The 26,330-nt window shown below is 42.8% G+C and overlaps 1 protein-coding gene across 3 annotated transcripts in view; it reads left to right on the forward strand.

Annotated features, from left to right (window-relative positions):
- Lrrc28 (leucine rich repeat containing 28) overlaps window positions 1-26,330 on the forward strand; it is a 134,706-nt gene that overhangs the window by 1,191 nt on the left and 107,185 nt on the right. For all 3 annotated transcript variants that reach the window (XM_059273088.1, XM_059273092.1, XM_059273089.1), the window contains exons 2-3: window positions 3,123-3,350; window positions 15,089-15,129. In XM_059273088.1, coding sequence (XP_059129071.1) covers window positions 3,183-3,350; window positions 15,089-15,129 — 209 coding nt within the window. In that variant the 5' untranslated portion in view covers window positions 3,123-3,182. The remainder of the gene's footprint in view (window positions 1-3,122; window positions 3,351-15,088; window positions 15,130-26,330) is intronic.

The raw sequence follows: 26,330 nt of genomic DNA on the forward strand, positions 1-26,330 counted from the left end.
AGTTTAAAGAGTCTTTGAGTGACCTCAATGGGTAAACGAAAAGTCAACCTTGGAACAGCTGTTCCTATTTCATCTAGTTATTAGCTGTTTGAAAGCTAAAAATATTTGTTGCTGTAGCATTATGCAGACATGAAGAAAACAGCAATATCTCTCTGCTCTCAGGATTTTACAGACTTGTCTAAAGTGTCAGTAAATAGGTGTGTGTGTGTGTGTATAATATATGTGTGTGTATATATATATATATATATATATTACAATTATATATAACAAATATATATATGTATATTACAAATTGTAAAAACAACAACTGGCTTGCTCTAAAAGAAAACCATGGGAATAGTTAGTTGGGATAGGGAAGTGAGTTTTATGTTGAAATCTGCGAGGGGAAAGAGGCAGTTCCCAGGCCAAGAGGAGAGCAGCCAGTGCTTGGAGGAGTTTAGTAGGTCCCAGTATTAAGAGTCCAGGAACTTGGTGAATGTGGCAGAGGAGGCTGGACAGGCAGGTTGGGCCCGATGGTCAAGAGCTCTGAAAGCTTCATAAGGCTTTGCTTTTCTCAATAAGGAGTTGCTCAAGGGTTTATTTAGTAAGACGTACCCGAGAGGGAGAGATGAAATTGTGTGTACATTTTGTGAGGCTCATTATGTTGGTTGATATGTTGGAAGTGAGGAAAGTGGACACATGGAGACGAGGAATACATCTGGCCAAGGCAGGAGATGGCAGTGGCTCGTGGCTTTGGCAGATGTAGAGATGTGGCTGGAATTGAGATGTGTTTTGGAAAGAGAAACACTAGCCTTGTGATCGACTGAAGAAGCTGGGGTGGAGAGGGTGGGATCCTCCATGACTTCCAGCTGAGCTGCTGTGTGCGTGGAAGGGTGTTTCCCCCACATTTGCTGATTTAGGAAAACCTGAAGAGGTGACTGGTGACCAGCATTAACAGCTGTCTGGGAAGGTATGACATTGGAGATGCTGTGAGACAGCACCACGCCCAGTAAACCATTGCTCAGTGGATAATTACCCAGGAAGCTTTGTTTTCTACACAGAAGCATTGATGCTGTCAGCCCTTTGGTTTCCTTCACTTTGTATGAAGACATGTAAGATGTCGACAGTCAGGTGCCTGGCAATAAAGTGAGAAACAAAGTAGATGGAATAAATATGGGAAAGTATTAGATTCTTAGATTGACCTAGAACTGTTACTGAGCACTTCATAGAAGTAGTCTTTTAAGAAACTGGCAACTGTTGTCTTCTGAGCTAAGAGATAGGAGCTTGAAAATGATAGAAAGTAACCCCACAGTTACAAGCCTCTGCCTATTGAAAGCCTTCATACAAATGCTCGGTGAGAATTATTTTCTTAAAATGAATGAGACAATTGAAACCGCACCCTATTCCTTTTCTGTTTCAATAGAGAACTGGAAGGGATGTCCAGGAAAATGGACTTTCCGAGCAAAACTGAAGTCAGTTGTTGCAAATTTCCATTTACTTAATATCTGCTGGGATCCTGTGCTTCTTTGTAAAGAACCCACACTTTTTTTTTTTTTTTTTTTTTTTTTTTTCGAGACAGGGTTTCTCTGTGTAGCTTTGTGCCTTTTCCTGGAACTCACTTGGTAGCCCAGGCTGGCCTCGAACTCACAGAGATCCACCTGGCTCTGCCTCCCGAGTGCTGGGATTAAAGGCGTGCGCCACCACCGCCCAGCAAGAACCCACACTTTGAAATCCTGGGACCTGGTGTCAGATTCTTGCTTTAAGAATTCCTTATGCATTCTTTCACCTTTGACAAGTTCAGAAAGCCTGAGTTTTGTTTCCTCTTGTGTTAATAGTGGAAGCTTATTCATCCTTGTTCCTAGTAAGATGGCAAAGTAGTCAGGTGGTGGCGGCGCACTTTGATCCCAGCACTCGGGAGGCAGAAGCAGCTGGTTCGAGGCCAGCCTGGTCTACAGAGCAAGTTCCAGGACAGCCAGGACTACACAAAGAAACACTGTCTTGAAAAAAATGAGGGGGTGGTAAATGTACCTTCCTTTTCTTGTCAATTTTGGGACTGGAAGAGACTTTACAATAGTTTTTCAATCAACATATTAACTGCTGTATCTACATGAGTCACCTGAGACCCAGAGAGCTTTATAATTGGAAAACAGAGGGTTCATGTTCCTAGTGCAGTGTTTTTGACTAGTGACTTTGGGCCTCTTTCTTGGCTATTTCTGACAATCTGCAAAGCTGTAAAGAAAAGGATAAAAGACAAAAGAAGTAAAAATGTGGAATACTTGACAATATGTACACAGTAGGAAGTAAAGGCATTAAGCTGTTAGTGATATGAGTAGAAATCATATTTCATGTTTGAGATAAGTAAAATACAAAATGAGACAGCTCAAAATGAAGATGGGGCCTGCTGCATTTGCGTTTTTTAAAAGCCTTTTCTTTGGTTGCATGCTGTACAACTTGCCTCTGGGGTCTGTGGATACAGAGCAGTTGGTAGAGTGCTTTCCCAGCATGCACAGAGCCCTGGGTTTGATCTCAGTACTACAGAAACAAAGAGATGTGCCATACAACTGGAGGCTGAGACAGGAAGATCCAAATTTTAGGATCTTCTTTGGCTATATAGCAAGTTCTAGGCCAGCCTAAGATGCACGAGACCATGCCTTACAAAAACAAAACCAGAAACTAGTCTCTGTTCTCATAAAGATTCCTACTTCAAGTCCAAAAGAAATTTTTCTTTGGTTATATCTCCCTCCCTCCCCCACTTCCTCCCTTCCTTTTGGTTTTTGATGATAAGAGTTTCTCTATGTAACAGCTCTGGCTATCCTGGAACTCACCTTGTAGACCAGGCTAGCCTTGAACCCACAGAGATCCCCCTGCTTCTGTCTCCCAAGTGCTAGGATTACAGGTGTGAGCCACCACTGCCTGGCCAGTTAGGTCTTTTTCTAGTAAATAGTAAATATTGCTTAATCAGAGTACTCCATTATTATTTTAATGTCCTAAATATGTGCAGAGATTTTAGTTGTCCCAAAAGAAGGTAGAGAGTGTAATTATCTTTAGTGTTGGTATATTCTAGCTTTGTAGGCTAACAGGTTTATATGCAGTGCTTGTAAGAAACCTTAACAAAGACTACATTTTTTTTGTCCTCTTTCTAGAAATGGACCAATTTTGACAAGATGTAGAGCTGCAGCGTGCCTGATCAGACATGTTCAGTCATGGCATCCGAACTTTGTAAGACGATCTCTGTGGCCAGGCTTGAGAAGCACAAGAATTTGTTCTTAAATTACAGGAATCTGCACCATTTCCCACTGGAGTTACTGAAAGATGAAGGCCTGCAACATCTGGAGAGGCTGTACATGAAAAGGAACTCACTCACAACCTTGGTAGAGTATTATATTGCATTAGTACCATTTATAAATGTGGCCCTGACCAAGGTAGTTTTCATTCGCCCATGCTGTTCAGATCAAGGTGTTACAAATGCAGGCAATGGAGACATACAGGGGCTGTCAGTAGTTGCTAATTCTTTACCTACGTGCCTGCCATTAGGATACAGAAGGGATGTGCAGGCAAGTGAAATATTCTAATGTACTACTGAGAAAATCTCCCATGGCCCATGCTTCTACTGTATGTTAAAGCAGCCTACCTGACTCTGGCTTGGAGGAATTAAAAAGAGAATGATCTGAAGACTAAAGTCTTAAAATATATTTGGGAAATCTAACGAAGCCTTTGTGTGTTAACCAAACAAAACCTAACGAAGCCTTTGTGTGTTAGCGAAATAAAACCTTTATGTTTGCCTTGTCGAAATCAGAGTGACCTTGCATTGGGATATAGTACAGTTTGGTGGAAAAAATTTTGCGGCTGCAGCAACATTCGATTTACTTTTTATGTTCTAAGAGAAAGCAAAAAGTCTTCATTATAACCTGTTATATGTAAGATAAAGAAACTATTTAAATTTGGGAAGAGAATGTTCTAACCAGAATTCAATTCTCACTGCTTGCTATAAAATGTGGTCCCCACTTTAAATGAATTTACTTTATATGGCCCTTTGTGGTTATCATTTTACCTGATTTGAACTTTCGCTTGAATTTGTGACTTGGGTTAGCGTGCTGTTTCTTTGTAATTGAACCTTAAGTATCTGGAAAGTGTGCTACTCTCGTTTCATATGTGTGGCATGTAATCTGGACAAATTAGTCTATAAAATACCTGAAGTAGGTGGAATGCATTATAAGGTGTATCTTTGCTTTGTCAGGAAACAAATGGCTATGCATGTCTTTAGTGTTTGACATATTGGTACCTATGTCAGGTTGAATGCCTATCTAGGTTTTTAAACTTAAAAATGTCTTGTTTACACTTTCTTAGTCCTCTATGAATTATCTCTACTGTGTGATATGAGATTATACTTACCAAGATTTCTAGCCCTTGGGAAGAAGTGGTGTAAGAAATGTATCAAAGATCATAGCTCCAATTTCCCCACTTGCATAAAATAGTGTACAAAAATATTCACAAGCAGATTACTGCCTATCAGCAGTAGCCCAATGGAATAGACTTTTCTGAGAAACTGACCTTTGCTTATAAAAGTTAAACAGTTGGTCTTTTGTAAATTTCTGGCAGTTTTCAGCTTAGGAAAATATGCCAGTGTCACACAATTTGGATGTACAAAGTGGCTCATTCACATATCTAATTGAAAATTGTTTTTAGTTAGTGTACAAAATAATAGATCCCATTAGGTCATGTCCATGTGCATATCACTGTGTCTTCTCATATTCATCTCCCTCTCCATTCCCCTTTCTCCCTAGTCCTTTCTGTTCACCCCCACCCTTAATCGGCCTCCTCATAGCATACATTCCAAGTTCATACTCTGCCCCCTTTTTAATCAGCCAAGATGAAATTCTTGCCGGGTTTGATAATAAAAGTATCTTGTTTTCTCTTGGCAATTAATATGTTTGATTAATGTGTATCAAATAACTTTAGGAACTATCCTGTGGAAGGCTGTATAGCTCCCACAGGATGCTGGGAACTAGGGATCAGCTCAGAGCTGTCCTGTTCCCTGGCTGTATCAAATATAAGACAAGGTTTTCAGAGTGTTTGCTGCTGGTAGAATGTGGTTCCTGCCTGAGGTTTAGTTTGTGGAATTTGACCAGAGGCTGCAATGCTGCTGTGTGGCCTTATGGATTCATTGGCCTTTCGTTGCTTATTTTGAACAAGTTTGGGGACCTGCCAATCATTTCTGTTTTCCTCTTGCTTCATTTTTTCCTGTACAATTCTTTTTTTCGTTGTGCTAAATGCCCTCCTTTTCTACATTTTCTACATGTCACCCCTCAGCACGAAGAGCCACTTCCTGAGAAGTAGTGACCCGTGTGCAACCCCTACCTGCTCACTTTTGCAATTCAAATGATTTGAGTTAGCACAGTGGCTTTTATTTATAGGACGGTTGTGTGTCATGTTTTCCGAATTTGGGGAATGCCAATATTTAGAAGTAAACCAGGAAAAAGCCTGTGAACTTAATGGAATAGACCTTTTCACTTAAAAAAAAAAAAAAAGGCAGCCTATTATTTGCATTTCTTTTATGCTGAATTTATCCCTGTGTCATAAGTTTTTGTCTCTTTGGTTCCATCTGGGATATCTCTTTTTTTCTGTGTAGCCTCCCACTCTGGCTTAGGAACAATGCATTCCTGTTCAGTGGGGACCATCTCAGTTTGGCAGGGGAGCTCATGCATGCTGTATTAGTCAGGGTTTGCTAAGAAACAGGACTGATAGACTGTATATATAAAATACATATGTATTATATCTAATATATATAATTTATAATATTGGCTTACAGGCTGTGATCTGAGTAGTTAACGATGACTGTGTCCCTGCAGAAAGGCAAAGGGTCCAGTAATTGTTTAGTCCACAAGATTGGGTGTCTCAGCTTTCTCAGTCTGGTGCTGGAGTACTGGGGAAGTCCTAAGAGCTGCAAGTTTTCAGTCCAGGTTGGAATACTGAAGATAGAGGTTCTACCACCATTGAAGGAATGGCCCGGGGTAGATGAACTTGCCAGTGAGAACGAGGGCAAGCAGACAGAAAACACAAGCTTCTTTCTGTCCTTTTACGTGGCCCGCCACCAGAAGATGCGGCCCAGATTTAGGGAGGGTCTTCTGACTTCAAATGATCTGGACTTAGGGCGGGTCTCCCACCTCAAATAATCCAACCAAGAAAAATTCCTCACAAAGAATGCACCCAGCTGCTTGGGTTTTAATTACTTTCAAATGTAGTCAAGTTGACAGCGAAGGCCAACCATCACACAGGTGTTAATCTGACCATGAACTCTGTAAATTCAGCAGTGCGTCTTGGATGTGTGGCATATCTGGATATACATGACTAGAAGAGTCTACATGTAAATCCTTAAACTTCACATTACTCTCTTTGTGGCTAAGCTTGTACAGCAAAAATTCAGCACTGTTTTTGGGCCATCAGCCCTATGTCCAGCCCCAGTGCTTGGCCTGGACATACCTGTGGAGTCCACCATTGTACTTCCAGAATAGCACACTTTGTTTTTTTAAAGTGACATTTTTCAGACACTTGGTGGCTCTTTAGATATGCATAATCTTGAAGACCTGTTCAATTTGAGTGTTCTTAAAGTGAACACAAAGATTTGAACCTCTTGATTTGCACAGTTTTGTAGGGTTTTCTAGGATGAGAGTAGGTCTTCAGAGGGACACGGACCACGCTGTCTCTCTGCCAATTCCTGGTCTTGCTGCTCCGTGGCACCCCTCTTGGTTGATAGTGGCCTGTGTGACCTCGAGCTTCAGATTGTATGTGCTGCCTTGTCACTCTGTACTAAGTACTACTGCCTCTGGGAAGATCCCCTGGCCTGGATGCACACACCCCTGAGGCCAGTGCCCCAGGCCAGGATGGCAGCAATAATGGAGGACTGAGTAACTTCCTAGCCATCTATGTTTCTACCCTAATCTAGTCACCAGCTTCAAAGGAGGACTCCATACATGTGCCACACGTGAACATGTATACACATATATACCACCCACAGAAATTAATACCTACTGTTAAAGATTATTAATACCTTTTTAGAAACTATGAGAAGACATTGTAACTCACTATTGGAGTGGAAATTGACTTTTTTTTTTTTTTTTTTTGGTGGTTTAGACTCTATCTAGTAAAATTGAATACCCAATAGGAAAAAAAAAAAAAAAATCAGATGAACAAGGATATTCATTGTATGCTAACATATGAGCGTGATGAACAGTTGTTTTCATAAATGTGCGTTTAGTATGTTGGTTAAAACCTAGTAACAGGTTTTAACTTCTTTTGAATCTTTACCAAGGCATTTGCTTGACAACAAATGCCAGGCATTGTTGGAAGCAATTTGCTGTGTTATTTAATCCTGGGAACAATGCTTGGATGCAGGCACTTTCGTTATCCACATTCACAGATGAATAAGGCATTGAGAAAGGACTGGAGTGATGATGGTTGTGGAGGAGGATGGAGAGTGTGAGGGACTGTGGGAGCTGAAGAAGATCCTTAAGTAGTGATAGTTAAAAAAAGGATGCCCATTATATCCGGCTATTACATTACTTTCTTTTAAATGGACACTTAAAAAGTTATTAAAGATGGCTGGCATATAGATCCTAAGTATCTTGACTTATAGTGGTGGTGACTCTGTTTATGTAGTACCGACATAAATGGCTCCCTTGAAGCTGGTGACTAGGTTAGGGTGAGAAAAGACAATGACTAGGGAAGTTACAGGCTTATTTCTCCCTGGCCCTCACAGGGTAACATTCCTTTTCCAAAACACTTGGAACCAGAAGTAGCTTTACATTTTAGGTACTTTCCTTTGGATGATTTATTTGTATTTACACGGTTAATTTGGGGGATGAGAATCAAATTTAGTCACATAATTCATTTGTATTTCATACTTACCTGAAGTTAATTGCATGCTGTATTTATAGAATTCCTGAGTTTTGACTGCACCCTATCAGAGAGGACAGGTATGGAACTTTCCATTGTGCTTTTGTATTGATGCTCAAAGGTATTGGATCAGAGGGCTGTTTGGATTAGGTGCTCTACCTAGAGTAGAAGCTGTATCAATATTGAAGCAGCTTGAGGGAAAACAGTAAATTAAGGTGGTATAAAAGAACGTTGCACAGTCACGTGAGGTGAGAGGGATAGGAGGAAGGGTCTAAGTGTGGCTCCTTTTAAATTCTCTCATGAGGAGTTTCTTTTGTTGTTGTTGTTGTTGTTTGTTTGTTTTGTTTTTAAGATAGGGTTTCTCTGTGTAGCCCTAGCTGTTCTGGAACTTGCTCTGTAGACCAGACTGGCCTCGAACTCAGAGATCTACTTGCCTCTGCCTCCCAAGTGTTGGCATTAAAGGCATGCACCACCACCGCCCAGCTTCATGAGGAGTTTCTTGTTGCTGGTCAACCTTTTGGACACATGGGGTTTCAACTGCTGCAGTAGTACAGGCTCTGCAGTCTCCCTGATTGTACTGTATGGGCTCTAGCTGTGTATAAAACCATCCTAATTGTTTCTTGTATTGAATAGATAGAAATAGGTGAGTCTGTCACATGGTCAAGTTTCCAGTGATCTGTTTGTTTTTGGAACAAGATCTCGAAAGTAGTCCAGGCTGGCTTTGAACTTGTGCATTCTTTTAACTCCAGCCTCCCAAGTGCTATGATCGCAGGCATAGGCCTCCATGCACAGCAGTCTGCGTGCATTTTAGTAGTTATGTAATGTAGTTCTAGAGAATCAGTTTGTGGAAGTGTGAGCAAGGGCACAGGGAAACCCCTGAACTGGACAGCTCTGTGGGTGGGAAGAAGGGTTACTGTAAACATGAAACTGTTTCACGGCTCCCTCTCAGGTAAGAAAGAGCATAGCCAGAGGTATTCAGGGAAGTCCAAAGCTGCCATGGCTACCTGTTAGGGACAGAAAGAGTAGCCAAAAAGTTGGGGAACACCTCGCCAGTTATAAAGAGAGCAGGTAGCTTCAGAGCAGAGGGAGCTGGAAGCGGAAGCTGTGTGTGTGTGTGTGTGTGTGTGTGTGTGTGTGTGTGTGTGTGTAGATTGGCATGAGCAGTTAGATACATAATTTCCAATTACACAACATCTGCCTTGCAGATAAGGGCAGTCTTATTTGATCAAAGTTCACTCCTCATCAAAGCTGGGTCACAGGCTGCAGCTCCATGGTGTCAGGTAATAGCATCCATGATTACCAGTATGTTAATTTATTTTTAATTTAAAAAAAAAAGTTTTTCAAGATAGGGTTTCTCTGCACAGCCCTGGCTGTCCTGGAACTCGAACTATAGACCAGGCGGCCTTGAACTCAGAGACCTGCTTGCCTCTGCCTCTCAAGTGCTGAGATTAAAGGTGTGTCACCATGCCCGACCTCTGTTTATTTTTAAGTTCTTTGAGAATTTGAACATAAGTATGTTATATTTACATTATTTATTTCATTTCCACCCTCCCTCTCCCCTTCCATTCTGATATTCTCAACCTCCTCTTCTGTATTTGTTGTTTTACACACCCACCCACCAACACACACACACACACACACACACACACACACACACACACACACACACACACCCCGAGTGTTGCTTGTGTATACATGCATTTAGGGCTGACCACTTAGGATTGTCTAACCCGTTGGGGGCTCATTTCTGGAGAAAGCTGATTCTCCCTTGACAGCAGCCTGGAGTTCTGGATTTTCTACATCCTTAGCAGCCCTTGATATTTTCCATTATTTTGTTGTTGCTAGCCTGTCTTAGTAGTTCTGAAGTGGTACCTTGTTGTGGATTTGATTTGCACCTCCCCGAGGCTGATGGTGTAAAGCATCTTTCCATGCACTTATTTGCAGCGTTTGTACGTTGTGGTAGCTGGCTTTCTATTGCTCTGGCAAATTCCTGGATAGCCAATTTAGAAAAGGCTGATTTTGGCTCGTGGTTTTAAAGGTTGAGTCCACAATGGAGTAGGTCATTGAGAACCCAGTGGGAGTGCTGGGTGACAATGGGTGGCAAGTGTGTGGTGGAGTAAATCTGCTCCTCTGTGACTGGGAAATAACAGTCTGAAGAATGAGAGAGTGAGGAGGAAGGCAGGGACTGAGTTCCCTTCAAGTTAACATTCCCTGTGCCCTGAAGACTCACCACCTTCTCATAGCGCTCGCCTGGGAACCAAGCCCTGAATGACGTGTGAGGTCCGTCTCGGACATGTGTTCTCCTGTCCTCGGTCCGTCTTTGAGTAGCCTTTTTGTTACTGAATTTCAATAGTTCTTTTATGTTCTGGGCGTTAGATCCTTATCTGCTGTGTGTTTTGTAAGTATTTCTCTTACAATCCATACATTGTGTTTTATTTATAATGTCCTTAATGTACAAAAGGTCTTAATTATGATGAAGTTTAACTTACCTCCTTTTTGACTGTTGTAGCTCATACTTTTATATACCATCTGTGAATCCACTGCCAAATCCAAGAGGAAGATTTATTCCTTTTCCTTTAAATGATTTGTTTTCATTTTATGTGTGTGGGTGTTTTGCCTGCAATTATATCTGTGCACAATATGTATGCAGTGCCCACGGAGGCCAGAAGAGGGCCTATATCCCCTGGGACTGGAGTTAGAGATGGTTGTGAGCCACCATGTGGGTGCTGGGAATTGAACCTGGGTCCTCTGGAAGAGCGGCCAGTGCTTTTAACTGCTGAGCATCTCTAGCATCATGTTCCTATGTTTTGTAAAGTGATGATTTTAGCTCTTAAACTCAAGTTCTCGAATTGAGAGAACTTGAATTGAAAGAACAAGTTAATTCTTGTATAGTGTGAAATAGGGATACAAAATCATTCTTTTTATTATTATTATTATTATTATTATTATTATTATTATTATTATTATTTTGAGACAGGGTTTCTCTGTGTAGCCTTGGCTGTCCTGGAACTCACTCTCTTTGTAGACCAGGCTGACCTCAAACTCACAGAGAGCTACCTGACTCTGCCTCCTGAGTGCTGGGATTAAAGGCCTGCATCACCACACCTGGCTTTTATTTTAATTTTTATGACTGATCTAAGAGCCAAAATGTGTGACTCCTGTGAGGTGTGTTATTAGGTGTTAGGTTCAAGCAGGTGCTGAACCTTGAGTCTGACTAGCTTAGCCACACAGGCATTTCCTAGTCCTGATGGATGCAGAGTCTGGGTTGTTTGGTTACTCTGGCTTGAGAGAAACCTCAGGGGTGAAGCCTAACCAAGCTGTCACCAGTTTGAAGTCGCTGTGGAGCAGGTGAGTTCTTTTGAGAGACTAGGAGTTAGACAGACTTCTTGGCAGGCAGGCAGGCAGACAGGGAGAGGAGCCATGGCTGAGTGGTAACGGAGACGAACTTCCAAGATGGCCAGCTTTTTCCTTACCTCCCGACTTAAGAACCTGACAGCTAAAAACAAAGGCCTCGCAGGCTTTTGTCTTCCGTCGGCAGCCCCCCCTGCTGACGGACTGGCTCAAACCCTGACCAGGAGATGTCCTACAACAGTAGTGGGCCAAACAACCCTCCTGTCTCTTTTCAAGCTGGTCAACCCTAAATTAGGGGAGGAAAACTCCCCAGACTTAAACACCCCAGCCCTCAAGAAGAGACCGGCCTTTTGGCTTTCCAGGGGCCTTTTTCTCTATGTGTCAGCTGTACGCACGTGTTCCCTTATCCCCAGTAAGTGCCTTTCTCAGACTGCTGTTTCTGTCTGCTCCTGTTCGCAGCGTTTAAGATTTCCCTGGTGCTATCTGGCTCAAGATTTTTTCTGTCTTTTAATTTTTTAATTGGCAGGAAAACAAACAAAAACGGAGCCTGATCAAGAACCCCAGACCGGATCACTTTTGCCTTAGCTTCTGAAAGGGAGGAACTGGAAGGACAGTCCCATCCAGAGAACATCACAGATCCTCTGGGGTTTATAAAACACATCAAAGACATGTTCCAACTTACAAAATCTTAAACCTTCACATTTAAGGGGAGTTTGAAAGAATACTTTGTGCCAGCTATACTTGTTAAAGTTTATCTTTGCATTGGTTATGAAGAAACTTTGTGTATGTAACTGTTGGTGGGATTTCTCTTTTCCATGAAAGTGTGGGCTTAGAAAGAAGGGAGTTATACTACAGAGTATCAGTAGGGGTCAGTCATGGCCTGTTCAACAGATGCGGTTTCCTAGGCTGTTTGAGCTTTATTCACGAGAGATGTATTTACCTATTTTGTACTTTCAAAAGGCAGTATTCTCACAAACTCCAGTCTTCTCAAAATTAGTGTACCGTATTTAAACATACACACAATGTGCTTAGCTTGTTAATAACTCTTACTGATGCCTGTCAGTAAGAAGTATGGTCTCAGTGCTTTGTGTAGAGCTCTAACTCAGAAAGCAAAGCAAAAACCCCAGCTTATCGTGGAATGCTCTCTGATAAAGCCAAGTAGGCATCCAGAAATAATTGAGGGTCATGCAAGCTAACCAGAAACAATGTTGATACTCCAGCAGATGAAGCTAGATGAGGCTCTGACGGCATTTCTTCCCTGCCCCAGTCTTTGCTTTAATAAGCCCTCTGCCCTACAGTTCTCTAGTTTGGCTAGATATACCCATAAATGGAAATGTGTGTTGTTACTGGGAAAGATACCAATACTAAAAGACTATTCCAGGGATTTTGATAGATCCTCTTGTGCCATCTGAGGAAGTAAGTTTTGAATGTATACTGGTATCATGTATACTGGTACCAAATATGAGGATCCAAAACTTGTACCACTTAGACATCAGTGATTCTGTCAACAGTGAGTATTCAGACTCTTCAGTCATTTTCCAGTGTCCATGTTCAGTGATGGTGCTTATGTGAAAAGGGCGTGCCTATTATGTATCTAAGAGGTGGGAATGTGTCTGTATGCCTGTATGAAATTGTAGTTTTTAAAAAATTTAAAAAAAATTTTTTTTGGTTTTTCAAGACAGGGTTTCTCTGTGTAACAGTCCTGACTGTCCTGGAACTCACTTTGTAGACCAGGCTGGCCTCCAACTCACAGAGATTTGCCTGCCTCTGTCTCCTGAGTGCTGGAATTAAAGGAATGTGCCACCACCACCCGTAATGTTATTTTCTTATCAAAAATAAACCAGTGGGTTTCCATTGTGTTTAGTTTTTGGTTTTGTGGTTGTTTTTGTTGTTTTAAGCTATTCCTTAGAAAAGCCCATCTATTAGTTATGTCTCTAATCATTGTGGCCTATCTTTCTCATCCCCTAAGCGTCTAAGCTTCCTAAGGCTCCACAATCTGCCCCAAACAGCACCACTACCCAGTGACCAAATGTTTAATCATGAGTCTGTGGTCATATTTTACATCGGACCTTAACAGTCCTTGCCACTTTGTACAAAACCAGCCTATAGCTTTATACTTGATTTTTATTTAAATTTGAAATTTATGTGTTTGGGAGTATGTGCACCAGTGAGTGTAAGTGTCCAAAGAGTCTGGAAGAGGGCAGCAGATCCCCTGGAGCTGGAGTAACAGGTGGTTGTGAGTTGCCCAACTTAGGTGCAAAAGCCAAATATGTTCTGTGTTAGTTTCTTTCGGTTGCTGCGGTAAAACCCTGTGAGCAAGGCGATTTTGGTCTGGAGTGTTAGTCTGTTAAGGAGGGAACAAAGGCATGGCGGCTGCAGCTGCAGCTGAGGGCTCACATCTTGAACTGCAAGGAGTCTGAGAGCCGACTAGGAATGGCATGTGGATCACGAAACCTCAGAGCTTTGCTCCCTGTGACGTACTTCCTCCAGCAAGGCCACACCTCCTAAACCTACCCAGAGGCACCAACTGGAGGGACATGTCATTCAGTCCATCACCCACATTCCTAATGGTTGGCCACCCCCAACCCAAGCACAGCTGTTACTATAACAAGATTGTACAGAACCCAGGATGTTTAAACACCCCCTTCCCCTTTGCATATGTTACTTCCTGTGCCCAGAGGTGAACCAGAGCAACCCTCCCGTCCACCTCATGCTAGTCTGTTATATTTGTCTTTCAGAATTCATGCCAGACATTTTTTATTTTTGTTTTCTAAAAGCTATTCTGGGTTCTGTCATTGAAATTTAGCTTACCTTTTGGTGTTTGGGGGATGTGGAATGAAAAACAAAAAAAAATATCCTGTGCACTTCTTCAGTTCTCATAGTGTGCATCTTCATGGACTTGTAACCACGAACTTGTAATACGAACCATGTTTGTGATTTGATACCCAGTTATTTACAGGACACCCCGGGGTGGGACTGTCTGCTCCTTTCAACCTGTGAGTGAAATTGTATAAGTTTCCCCTTGGAAAAGCTCCCCTCCCCCGTGGCACGTTTCCTCCATCTGCCACACTCTCTAGAGGCCGCCCTCAGGTCCAGAAGTGTTGGACCACGTTCTCATCTCTGTTCATTCTCAGCCTTCTTGGGTCTCATTCTTTGACAGCAGAACTGGGGGAGGGAAAGGGGACTTTGAGGGCTCTGTGAGGCCATTGTAACAGTGGACTCAAGCATCCAAAATTAGGGTGTGTTGGGGGGGGCGGGTCTTCTTTTTGGGACTGTAGAGTCAATCTGGCATGCCTTTCTCCCTGTGCAGGCTGTTGGCAGTCCTTGGCGTTCCGTGTCCACAGCTGCCTCTCTAGCCCCCGAGTCTCTCATCCATGGCTGCCTTCCTTCTGTCTGTCTCCTGAACAGTGTCTTTCTTTTGTGGCCATTGAGCCAGAGGCCATTTCCCTAAGGCATTGTTTCTCAACCTGTAGCTTACAACCTTTTCACAGGGGTCGCCTAAGACCATCGGAAAACACAGATATTTACATGATGATTCCTACCTAACAGTAGCAAAATTATGGTTATGATTTAGCCATGAAAATAATTTTATGGTTGGGGTCACAACAACATGAAGAACTGTATTAAAGGGTCACAGCATTAGGAAGGTTGAAAAGCACTGCTCTAAGGGATGCTGATTTTAACTGTTTGAATTTACTAAGTGTCTTGTGATTGGTGTAAGTATAAATCCTAAAATGCTGAGTTATTATTTTCACATTCTTAAAATTTACACCCCAAGAAAATAGTCTGTTGTGTTTAAGGTAATTAAAAATGTTAATACTTTTTTTCCAAAGATAAAATTTAATTCTGAGTTTTTAATTTTCAGCCAGAAAACCTTGCTCAGAAGCTTCCAAACCTTGTGGAACTGTGAGTCTGTTTATTTAATTTTTAAAACAAATAAAATGATCAAACAAAAAAACAAGAATGGGAATTTTAAGCTATTTGAAATGTATTACTTTTGGGTGTGGTTGTCATGTTGCTGCTATGGGTAGATGGGAGGCTTTGCTAACTAACCCCCATGGTGTGTTAGAACCTTTTAATGTGTTGAGGTAGCTCAGCTCAGGCAATGAAGATGCTCCTTCTGGGAACTCTGTGCAACTGGGAGAATCTCTACTGTTGTTCCTATGTCAGGCTGGAGATAAGCTCTCTGATGGCACGGAGTAACTAACATCAGTGAAAGTCTCTCCCCACTTCCTCCATGTCTCAGTAGTGGCAGTTCTTTTGAAGGTCACCTACATAATACTACAAAATTCCCCGTTTTGTTTTTGTTTTCCTGCGGTGCTGTGGGCTTTCTGTGTACATGGCAGGGCAGTGCTTCCGCCTTGAGAGGCATCCCAATACCCATGCTTTTATGACTTATTTTTAATTTTTTGTGTAATTTTTTGTGTCGTGGTGTGTGTGTGTGTGTGTGTGTGTGTGTGTGTGTGTGTGTGTGTATGTATGTGCGCGCATATACAGAGACCGGAGTAAGTCTGTTGATGTCTTTCCCTCTCGATTTCTACCTTACTCTTGAGATAGGGCCTCTCACTGAACTCTAGTGTATCTTTTGGGCTCTTCTGGCTGGTTGGCCAGCAAGCTCTCAGGGTCTTTCTGTCTTTGTCCTCCAGTTGCTAGGGTTACAGACACATGTAGCTTTTGACTTCTTTGTGGTATTCAAACTCTGGTCCTTAGGCTTGCAGAGCAAGCACTTTTATCACCAAGACATCATCCCAGCTTCATTTTTTCTTCTTTTTTTCTTGAGACAGGGTTTCTCTGGCTGTCCTGGAACTCTTTGTAGACCAGGTTGACCTTGAAATCTGAGAACCACCTGCCTCTGCCTCCCAAGTGCTGGAATTAAAGGCATGCCCACTACCACCTGGCCACTTTTGTTTTTTAATGTGTGGTGGTTTGAAAAAGAATGGCCTCATAGGCTCATATATTTGAATACTTAGTCACCTGGGAGTGACACTATTTGAAAGGATTAGAAGGATTAAGAGGTCTGGCCTTATTGGAGGAAGTATGTCACTAGGGGTGGGCTTTGAGGTTTCAAAAGACCATGCCAGGCCCAGGCTTTCTCTCTCTGGTTGCTGATCAGGATATAGCTCTCAGCTACTTCCCCAGCACCTTGCCTGCCTACTGCATGGCCTCTGCCATGATGATGATGGGCTAAACCTCTGAAACTGTAAGCAATCCCCAATTAAATGTTTTCCTTTATAAGACTTGCCTTGGTCATGGTGTCTCTTCACAGCAGCAGAACAGTGACTAAGACATAATGAATCATGTATTTGTGTTTAATTTGCCACTATGGAAGATAGATCACATGTATTTCCCTGTACTCATTCATTGTGCGATTTCATTGCAGGAACATTTTCATTGCTGTTCCTTGCTCCGTGTTATTTGGTCTGAGTATTGGGAAGACGAAGGAAAAGCTAACCTCTACATCCACCTTTACCTTGAGTCTCTGTCATTTGTCCCATCCTTTTTCTTTCTTTCTGAAACTCTTCAAACTAACAGAAAAGATGAGAACACAGTACAGTGAATACCCGCAACCCATCATCAAAATGTAACGCACTCAGCACTGCTGCCTCTGTTCCCTTCTCCTTCCGCTCGCATGTGGGGTGTGTGCTCTGGGTGACAGGAGAGCACTTCAGGCGCCTATCACCTCCACCAGGAAGCCCAGTCTCCTCATTGCTCTCAGGTTTCCCTCCTGCTGAGTGGGTCTTAAGTTCAGCTAGAGAGCTGTGGATTACCACCAAGGTTGGAGTTTGTAGATGGTTCTTCATTCATTCATCCATTTTTCTTAATTAGGTGCCCTAGCTTAATCAACACAGGGAGTTGAGAAGAAGTGATGAGCACATGAAGGTATCACTGTATCTTTTGTTCAGTCTTCTCCATTAAATATGTGAGTTGTAGGCATCTCTGAAGTGTTCTGCAGCTGAGGAAACTGTCTCCACTTCCTGTCTGTAGAGTTTTTTTCTTTTTAACTTCAGAGGGCCTTTTTTTCTTCTTGTTTTATCTCTTATTCTACTAATATTGTGCATTATACTGATCAATTCTTATACATCAAACCAATATTATAATGCTGGGATTGTTGTGCCCAGATCGTGACCCCCAGAGAGACCACCAAAGACGAGCATGCCGGAATGCAAAAGCATGGTTTAATTCTGGATATCCAAAAGCAATACAAGCCTAGGCAGGGACTTCGTCCAATACATCCAATGTAGTGGAGGCTGGAGGAAGTGCCCACCTATCTGCAAGCTCAGCTTTTAAAGGGAAAAGTCACAAGGTTACATCGTTTAGGGGTGCTAGTACGGGTACAATTCTGATTGGCTCGCTTCTAGGGGCTTCTAGAAATTACTTCTAAGGGAGTGGTTGCCCGCCACCATTTCTCATTGGCTGCCCTCAGGTGGGGGCATTTTTATGGTCAGTTACCCTGGAAACCAGGGAGAGGACATTCCATAGTCTGGCAGGCATTACCTTGTGACTATCTTGTGACTCTGTACTTTTACACTTCCTGGTTTCTGGAATCTGAACTGACTGGTTTCAGTAACTAAGGGCCTATTCCCAAAAGGAAAAATCTTAGGCCTTAATTTTAGGGTGAAAGCATTTTGGTCTTATTTCTAAGATGGCTCATTTTGGTCTCACATTTCCCCCTTCTCATGTGCCTAATGGAACCCAATCATGGGTTTTGGACAGTTAGCTCGTAAGTATCCCTCTCTAATAATGGCCATGTATAGTTAGCCATCTTGTCTCTATGCCAGGGTGTTTCATTTTCACCCAGCATTTCAGCCTTTTCTGAACAGGGAACATGGGTGACGTATTCTCTTCTGAAACTGCTTCGAGCTGGCATTGGGGCGTCGTTGTCAGGGGCCCCTAAAAGGCTGAAAAGCTAGTCAAAGACTGGGCAAGGGGGCATTTGTCAGAAGCATGTAGCTGCCTGACCCCATAGGGACAGGGAGTCCACGTCAGCTTTTAGCAAGTCCGGAGCTCACAGTCGTCTGGAGCAGTGGAGTCAGCGACTGAAACTTGGAGGTGTCTGCCAGCCAAGTGGAAATCTGTTGAGACAAATTTAAACTAGGAACAGAAGTTAAAATTTATGAACTTATTTGGAACCCTTAGGTCCATACCCTTAGTAATGGGAAAAGCAGTAGTCCCAAGACCAGGAGAGAGGAAAAATACCATCTTTAGGAATACTTATCTGGGGTCCTTTTGACCTCTGTGAAGTAGGCCTAGGTTTTTATGACTCTTTTGATCTTTTGAGGCCTACTTACAAAAACACATGAAAGTTAGATACATTAGTATTACCAATCTGTACTGAAATCCATATTGTAGACAGAGCAGATAATGGGTATCTGTAAAACAGCAGAAGTGGACTCATACCTTTGAGTCCCAACAAGAACTACAGATTTGGGTTAAAAGCTTGTGCATTTTTCTTCTGTCCAGAAAGCCAGGTATAAATTGGACAGAGATTTTTGGCCTGATGAGAAGCACATTTACGTTTACATTTAGACATATTTAGATGACATCTAAAACAAATCCAAAATGTTGAGCTTGTGACTGAACAGTAAGTAGTCATTGTTCTACCAGCTCATCAGGGCTCCTAAATGTTAAGCTCTGAACCATAGAACAGGAGAGTAATCTGAAACATACCTCATTTTAGACTCACATCTGAACCTTTATGACTTAAACTTTTATATCTTAGAACATTTTCCTAAAAGTGAGCTAACAAGCTAGCTATAGCCTTGCAGAAGGATCTGGTTGTCTGATGCTGCCACGCTGACAAAGTTAGAGCTAGCCTAGCCATCAGTACTATCAGAGATCTGAGAAGGATAAACTATATCTGAGTGCAGACCAAGAAGCTTCCAATCCTATAAATTACAGGGACCAATCCCTACCCAGGTCTCCATAACGTTGGAGGCACCAGTCAAAACAGCATCAATCTTCTTCCACCATAAGGCCCATAAGGCAGAGTATTTTTCCTGTGGAATAGGGACACGGAAGACTGACCTTGACCAGGCAAAAAGGTGCAATCAATTCCAGTGTCCTACTGCTTGTCCACAGTCTGGGCTGGGTCCTGGTGGCAGGCGTTGCATTGGAGCATCTTGCCCTGTGGTCAGCGTTGTCATATTTCAGGCAGAGACGTTGTGGTGCCTCGTACAGAATCTTCTTCAGAGACCTTGGGTCACTGCTAGGATCTGGAAGCCTGTCTGATATAATAAGCTTTTAGATCAACATTTAAATGCCATATTCTGCAGATTTCTGAAGTATGAGGGCTGTCCAGGTATATCTGAATAGACAAACTTTGTTTCTAATTACTTGTTTCAAGCTCAACCTTGAAAACATATGCAAGGGACTGAGTAAATGAGTAAACTTATCCCTGTAATATTACATCAGTACTTACTTACCCTGACTACAATAAAAAAACTTGATTACTTATGACTGACTATTTGTGTTCTCTAACAGCCTACAATAAGTAGCCTAAAAACAATGCTTTTAAGTTGAAGCTCATCTAGCATCAAATACAGGTTCAGTAAAGAAACCAAAACAAAATATCAATATACAACATTCTTAAGCCTGAACGTACCTTGGTTAAGGAGAAACATTTTTTTTAAGCCATTGGTTTTTAACTATAAAAACTGTTCTTAAAAGATTAAGATCTCTCAAAATGCCGGTCCACAAGTCCCAACGCATATACAAGCTCAGGCATAAAACACTCACACATGTGGCCACAGTTCTCACACATTTATACATTTATATAGGTATAACAAATCACACTGACGGACAAGATAGGCAAACAAAAAGGAAGAACAAGGGCCCTACTGATGGTCCAGGCAGACGAGAGTCCGGAGAGGGAGCCTCGATTATGCCAAAGACCGTATGGATGGGACAGGGACAACTCAACAGAGTCTCCCGATCCCTAGACGGACCCCTCACGGGCGTCCAAACAGATGGACCCCTCATGGGTGTCCTAACAGACGGACCCCTCATGGGCGTCCTATGACGGGGGACCTGTGGGGACCCCATGTCCTGATGAGGGGTTGGAACTTCTCCCAACTCCTCCAGGGTCACCTTACAGGCGCGTCAGCCAAGGTGAGAGCCTGTCAGATTCAACCGCCGGCTTCGGATAAGAAAATGAAAGTAAAAGGAAAGCAAAGACAAGAAAATGGAGCGCTCTTACCGATCGATCGGTGTAGATGGACCTCCGGAGCTCTTAGGGGTCCTGGCAGGGGGTCTCTGGAGATCCCAGACGAGCCCCCAAATGTTGTGCCCAGATTGTGACCCCCAGAGAGACCACCAAAGACGAGCATGCCGGAATGCAAAAGCATGGTTTAATTCTGGATATCCAAAAGCAATACAAACCTAGGCAGGGACTTCGTCCAATACATCCAACGCAGTGGAGGCTGGAGGAAGTGCCCACCTATCTGCAAGCTCAGCTTTTAAAGGGAAAAGTCACAAGGTTACATCGTTTAGGGGTGCTAGTACGGGTACAATTCTGATTGGCTCGCTTCTAGGGGCTTCTAGAAATTACTTCTAAGGGAGTGGTTGCCCGCCACCATTTCTCATTGGCTGCCCTCAGGTGGGGGCATTTTTATGGTCAGTTACCCTGGAAACCAGGGAGAGGACATTCCATAGTCTGGCAGGCATTACCTTGTGACTATCTTGTGACTCTGTACTTTTACACTTCCTGGTTTCTGGAATCTGAACTGACTGGTTTCAGTAACTAAGGGCCTATTCCCAAAAGGAAAAATCTTAGGCCTTAATTTTAGGGTGAAAGCATTTTGGTCTTATTTCTAAGATGGCTCATTTTGGTCTCACAGGGATGACTTCTATTTGGTCATAGAATATAATTATCTTTATATATTGTTGAATTTGGTTAGGTAGTAGAATTTTGCAGCTGTTTTCAAAAGGGATATTCTCTGTAGTCATGTGTTTTTTTGTTTCTGTAGACATACTGTGTGCAGATTTGACCATGAGCTGTTAGTGGTCAGCTCATGATTAAACAGACTTCTGTAGACTTACTGTGTACAGATTTGACCATGAGCTATTAGTGGTCAGCTCATGATTAAACAGACTTCTGTAGACTTACTGTGTACAGATTTGACCATGAGCTGTTTGTTAGTGGTCAGCTCATGATTAAACAGATTTCTGTAGACGTACTGTGTGCAGATTTGACCATGAGCTATTGGTGTTTAGCTCATGATTAAACAGACTTCTGTAGACTTACTGTGTGTAGATTTGACCATGAGCTGTTAGTGGTCAGCTCATGATTAAACAGACTTCTGTAAACTTACTGTGTGCAGATTTGACCATGAGCTGTTAGTGGTCAGCTCATGATTAAACAGACTTCTGTAGACTTACTGTGTGCAGATTTGACCATGAGCTGTTAGTGGTCAGCTCATGATTAAACAGACTTCTGTAGACTTACTGTGTACAGATTTGACCATGAGCTATTGGTGTTCAGCTCATGATTAAACAGACTTCTGTAACTGCTTCAATCCTCAGTCTTTGTGAGTCTCCTGTGAGTGTTGTGACACACCTTGGCCTCTCCATTGTCAGCCACGTGACTCTGCTCTAGCCTTCAGTTCTTGTACCTCTGTAGGGCTTCAGCTCAGCAGATAGGAGAGCCCAAGGACTTCTTAGTTCTTCAGCTGCTCCTGTGCACAGCTCTGGACTTGTCTGTGTCCCACATGGGCCAGTGGTCTGCTGGGTTGCCAGATCCCTCATGGACACTCCGTACCAGCTTTTCCTTCAGGTTTTCTGGTTTGTGTATTATTTGTTATAGTTGTTTTCTATTGCCTCAGGAAGCTGTGAAATTCAATAGTTGCCTGAAATTTGTTTCAGTTTAGCACTGGGGACAGGTTTTTTTTGTGCTAGAACTTTTGGACTTAACCTTGCTAATAAGATCTATATATCTATCTTACTAGTGTATATATAAATAAGAACAGCTTTGCCGTCAAGTCTTCAGGCAGCTCTGAGACCAAGTGAGTAGTAATTCTTTGGGAATGTGGCTTGGAAAGCCTTCTCACCCAGTTCCCCCAGGCTACCACTTTTCAGTCTCATTGTGAACTCTTGGCTTTCCTTAATTCTGCAGCCCTAGACAGTGGGGTATGGGGCTAGCACACATGAAAACAGAGCTCTCAGGCCACTGTCTGATACTCCACAGCAGTTTTCTTACATAGGTACTCCCCTGTCACCGCAGGCTTTGGGCTAGTTACCATAGTCTTGTGTGTGCTGCTTCTGAAACATTTCAGTATTCTCATTGATTTTATGGAAAAGAGGTTCTTTATCATTTTTGCTCAGAATTATTAGGGTGTTTTTTGTTGTTGTTGTTTTTATAAGAAACTGCCAAATCATTTTCTAGATTAGCTGTGCCATCTGACATTTCCCTGGTGTGGTAGAACTCTCCCCCCAGCAGGAACTCACAAAGCCCAGCTTGGCCTCAGACTTGCTGTGTAGACAAGAATGACCTAAACTCCTGACCCTCCTGCCTCTCTACCTGCCAAGTGCTGAGAAGCAGGCATGTACCACACGCCCAGCTTGTTAGTCACTGTGCATGAGTGCGACAGATCCCTGACAGGAACAACTTAGGGCGGCGGTTCTCAGCCTTCCAACGCTGCGACCCTTTATAGGGCTCCTCATGTTGTGGGGACCCCCAACCATAAAGTTATTTTCACTGCTGCTTCATAACTGTAATTTTGCTACTGTTATGAATTGTAATGTAACTATTTTTGGAGATAGAGGTTTGCTAAAGGGGTCATGACCCATGGGTTGAGAACCACTAACTTAGGGGAAAGAGAGACTTTGGTTCACAATTTCTGAGGGATTTCAGTGAGGAGCAGGGAAGGTGCAGCAGTCTGGCTTACCTGGGGATGGGTAGAGGCAGCTCTCCCATGTGCAGGCAGGAGGTGGAGACGGACGGGAATGCAGACCTGCTGCTTCTTCCCAGGCCCCTGCCCATGAGATGGTGCCACTCACTCAAAGCATATCTTCCTCCTCAGCTAATTCTCACTGGAAATGCTCTCTCAGGCACACGGTGTGCTGCAGTCTCCTGGGTCATTCTTAGTTGGGTAAAATTGACAGTGCAGATGAGCAGTCACATCCAGTGAGGCTCCCCTCCTAGTGTTTGGTGGTGGTCCTGGTTCTTATTCCAGCAGCCATCCTGATGTGACTGGATTATCACAGTGTGGCTTCATTTGTGTTTCTCTAGTGGCTGGAGATGTTGAACATCTTCTCATGTACCCACTTGTCATCTGAGTCTTAATTGTCTGTTTTTATGCTCAGATTTAATAGTCCTGATGTAGTCCTAGGTCTTCTTGTCCAGCGCGTTACAAGTCCTTCTCCCAGGACACAGTTTTGCAGAGGAAAAGCTGTCTGCCTTGATGAAATCCAGTGTCTCAGTTTCTGCTTCCGGGTACTGTGCTTTGCTCTCAGACGGAGGAGCCTGGGACTCAGTGGTTTTCTCCTTTTTTCCTTCCCTAAGAGTCATGTTCCTGTTGTCTCAGTCACCTCCTGTGTGTTTCGGTGACGTGTTTCTGGGATTAGCGTCTTAGTTCTTAGCCTTTCTATCTTTCCGAATTGTGGAGTAACTCACTACCCTCTGTCTGCAGTTTATCAAGACACACCTATTTCTCTTAAATTTATTCCTCTGTGTGTAAGGTATATTTTTCTCCTCCTGATCAAGTTTGAAGAGTTTCCTTTGAAAATTTTAAAATTCATTTCTTTTTGTGGCGGTGGTACTGGGGATGACACCCAGGACTCTATGTGCTAGGTGAGTACTGCCTGCCATAGAGCTGCCCCTCACAGCCCCGGGAGCCTCCAGCTGTTTACACCACTTTGTAGGGACTTCACCTTGATACTCTCATGGTTTTCTTTTCCCTCCTCTTTGAGTGTACTGAGCTTCAAGTATTTATTTTCTTCACCTTTGGATGATCTTTAGCATGGTTGCAGCACATGTTCTAATGCCTCTACTGTCTTTGGCCTCTACTTGTGAGACTCCGGCCTGCTCCTTGGGCTGTTTAATACATCCATGATCAGCATGGCTGTTCTTTTTCAGTGTCTTTCTGCAGGTGCTTCAGTTTTGATCAATTGTATTTCTCTGCCCTTGAGGTCAGTTAGTACATTAAATCCATCCAGTGGTTTTATATATCATGTATTTTCATTTTATATATAGATGTCTTTGATCTCTAGACATTTCATTTTTCTTTATATTTTATAGTTCTTAGAGTGTTCATAATTTTCATCTAAATACCCTGTCTTAGGGTTTCTGTTGCTGCAATAAAACACCATGACCAAAAAGCAAGTTGGGGAGGAAAGGGTTTATTTAGCTTATACTTCCTTTATCATCAAAGGAAGTCAGGACAGGAACTCGAACAGGGAAGAAGCCTGGAAGCAGGAGCTGATACAGAGGCCACGGAGGGGTTGCTGCTTACTGGCTTACTCCTCATGGCTTGCTCAGCCTGCTTTCTTACAGAACCCAGGACTAGCAGCTTAGGGATGGTACCACCCACCATGGGCTGGGCCTTCCTGCACTGATTACTAATTGAGGAAATGCCTCACAGCTGGATCTAATGGAGGCATTTCCTCAACTGAGGCACCTTCCTCACTGACTAGCCTGTGTCACACAAAACCAGCCAGTGCAGACCTGGATATGATCATTATGGCTATTTAAATATCCTTGTTTGCCAATCATTTGTTTAGTGGGTTTATTTGTATCATTTGGTTTGTTTTTTTAAATTGTTTACTAGTTTGGGGTCATTTTCCTCATTGGATGATGCATTCTATAAATTTTCCATAGTCTACATTCTATTGTCTTTTGAGTGTTGCTGTTTCCTGGCTGTTGTTTGGTTCTTGTATGAATTTCTTAGAACAGGAGTAATCTCAGATCTAAGGATAGGTTAGCTCTCTTTGCAAAGGCCCCGGGCTGTCTAGGCTCTCCTTTGAATGCCCTGGGGAAGCACGGGGTTTGGCAGTGTGCTTGAATGTGAGCCTGAGTCCAGAGAGCTCTGTGGGCTGTTCAGCTGATAGCTTTTCTCCTGTGTTTGCCCAGGGTTTCTCTTATACATGTGCATTTTATAATTTAGCAAAGAGTCAAGAAGGCCTTTAAGTTTTTGGAGCTGCTGTTTTTGGGGTGGGATGGGGTCAAGCGAGTTCATTGTCTCCTGAACTCTTTTCCCTTGGCTGCTAGCTGACTGAGGTTTCATAGTGGCTCCATAATCTAGGAATTCTCTTTCTATGCCGTAGTCGTGAATTTCCTACAAACAGACAGTTAGTTGATGACGTGCCTTGCCTTGCTAGTTCTATTCTTAGGAGACATAGTCTTAGTCACCTGTTATCACTGTCTGAAAATAGTTTCATAGATGCCATCTGTCTTTTGCTTGTTTCCAGCAAAGTCAGGTCAGTCTGGCCCTTATTACTCCATCATGTCTAGAAGTGGAAGTCCTGTTCCTTCAATTAAAAAGAGAACTTTTCACCATAGAGTACACTCATAGTTCAGGGCAGTTGTAAAGACAGCACAGAGTGTGCCAGGATACTCCTCACCCAGTCTCCCCTGTGGTTAACATCATGAACTCCATGGGACATTTGTCAACACTAGGAAACTGACATTACCATACTGAGTAAAAGTTTGTTTCAGTTTATTAAAAAAACCAGACAAAATGACCAAGCCATTTGCCAAAGGGACTATACCCACCAGTGGTATTGGTACTAGCACTGAATTTGATTTCCTGCAGCATTTCAGCAAAACAGAATGAAAACAAGTTCCTTTGAAACATGAAGATTTCGGTTACTCTGAAATTAAAAAGAACTGGTAGAATTGATCTGTGATCTCAAAAGCCTTACAGCTACACAAAGGCAGGCCTAGGCATGTCACGTTCACTGACCTCTCTGACCTCTCGTCATGTCCTAACAAGCACCTCCCTATGACCTCCATGTCATCAGTTCCTCTAACCCCCAGAGAGAGGCCAACATGCTCTCTTGTGATTATAAATTAGGAGACTGAGAGTGTTGGGAATGTCCCCATGGTCATGTGACTATGAAGACAGTAAATATAGTACAGTGTTCTGCTATACCTCTCAACAAGTTATCACAGA

Source organism: Peromyscus eremicus, chromosome 1 (genome assembly GCF_949786415.1).
Source record: "Peromyscus eremicus chromosome 1, PerEre_H2_v1, whole genome shotgun sequence".
Lineage (NCBI taxonomy): Eukaryota > Metazoa > Chordata > Mammalia > Rodentia > Cricetidae > Peromyscus > Peromyscus eremicus.